Raw genomic sequence first — 1,683 nt, forward strand, 5'->3', positions numbered from 1 at the left:
TGAGAGGCTGTGTGGTTCTTGGCTGCTGGCTGGTGTTAAACCACGACACCTGTCAAGTTACACAGCCTAAGGTTTCAGCTTCTAGACAAAATCACTGGTGTCTTCAAAGTCAAACCCACTGCCCTAGGCACACTGTTGCCAAACGTGTAGGAGGAAAGGTTGCTTGGTGGCAGCAAAATATCAGCTAAGCTCTTCTGGAGATGTTTCTGGTACCATGCCTAAGCATCTATGCTACAACCCAGCCATTATTGGTCCTACCTGCCAGGGCTGAAGCCTCTGATGAGAATGCCAGAGCAAACTCTTTGAGGACGTTTGCATGGCTGTCATCAATGAAGAAGCCAAGGTAGCTGGGGGATGAATGTAATGTGAGGGAAATGGCTGGTGGGAAGTGCTGAGAAAAGCTGTCACCGACTCGCTTTAAGGTGTCATACAATAATTCCACTTTCTGATCTTCACACTGAAAGAAAACAGAGGAGGAGGCTTTACCCACCAGCTCCACAGCCAGTGTTGTAGCCTGTGCTGTACAGTACTGCCAGAAAACACTGCAGGCATTAAACTTCCTGAGATAAACAACACACCTATGAACTTGTTTGAAATCCTTGGCATTAAAATCAGAAATATTGGGCAGTTTGATCAGCATAGTGTCTGGTTCTATTACAGGACATGGAGCCTCCTACCTGGAGGTTTATCTAGCCTGGGCGGGAAGGAGCTAAAATATTTTACTGCCTGACAGGTGTGTAGTAACCTGTCTGCAGGGGTCATGATTTCCCTCTTCAATTCCAAGTAAGAATTTGTGTTATTGTTATCCTACAGTCCTTCTCTGAAATCCCTTCTGCTAAAGACATCAGCATCTCAGATGCTGAGCCACATACCCAACAAAATTCTTATGGCATCTCTGTCAATAGGATCCATAATGCTCCAACCAGAGCAAATTAAAGGGTTGGACAGAGCCATGCTGCCTGGAAGAAAAAGTGGCAGTTCAAAGCATCCCAGTGGCTGAGCATCCAACTTTTAGGTATGCCAAGGCCTAAGGTGTTAGCTAAAGTGGGTGGTGGGAAGAAATCCCCCTATGCCTACACAGGGGCTGAACTCTCAAACATTAAGCAAGGACATCTGGACCTGAGCCATGTCAGTTTGACTACCAAGAAGTTCTGGTGTCAGACAATGGCAGGTGGCCCAGTTTCACCAGTAGATATTCAACCCTTGCATGTCTTTTGTTGCTTACCGTGAAGAAATCGCAGAGGGTGATGTGTGGGAAAACCTCATGGGCTTTGTTTTTCCCACACTGGCGCTTGCTCTCCTTCCAGAACTCTTGCAGGTGGTTGTGCAGACGGCCAGTGGGACACAAGTAAAGAGCATATTCCTGAGGGATTGGGTCATCCAGAGAGGGATCATTGCAGTGGGAATTCAACCTGAAATCAAGGGAATACCACTGAGAGTGTGTGTACCACTTACTCTCGTTTCCTGTAGTCAAAGGCATCCATAGCAGAGATCAGAAAAAGGAATTAAAAGGTTACTGTTTTCTTGCAAATGAAAAGCTGAAGTAAAAGCTCCTTACAAATTTTCTTTCTGAAGTACTCACTAATGGGCTTTCCTCCCTTTTCTCCCCTGCTTTTTGATTTACCTCAGACCTTCTGCAAATAACCTGACTTCCCAGGATAAGTGCAAATACAACTATTTCTT

At 45.6% G+C, this 1,683-nt stretch overlaps 1 protein-coding gene across 1 annotated transcript in view; it reads right to left on the minus strand.

The window, feature by feature from the left end:
• UBASH3A (ubiquitin associated and SH3 domain containing A) overlaps positions 1-1,683 on the minus strand; it is a 16,974-nt gene that overhangs the window by 12,018 nt on the left and 3,273 nt on the right. Inside the window, exons 3-4 of the mRNA XM_009071409.1 lie at positions 1,226-1,412; positions 259-457 (exon numbers count right to left, since the gene is read on the minus strand). Coding sequence (XP_009069657.1) covers positions 259-457; positions 1,226-1,412 — 386 coding nt within the window. The remainder of the gene's footprint in view (positions 1-258; positions 458-1,225; positions 1,413-1,683) is intronic.

The sequence above is a fragment of the Acanthisitta chloris genome, unplaced genomic scaffold (assembly GCF_000695815.1).
Source record: "Acanthisitta chloris isolate BGI_N310 unplaced genomic scaffold, ASM69581v1 scaffold17563, whole genome shotgun sequence".
In the NCBI taxonomy this organism is placed as follows: domain Eukaryota; kingdom Metazoa; phylum Chordata; class Aves; order Passeriformes; family Acanthisittidae; genus Acanthisitta; species Acanthisitta chloris.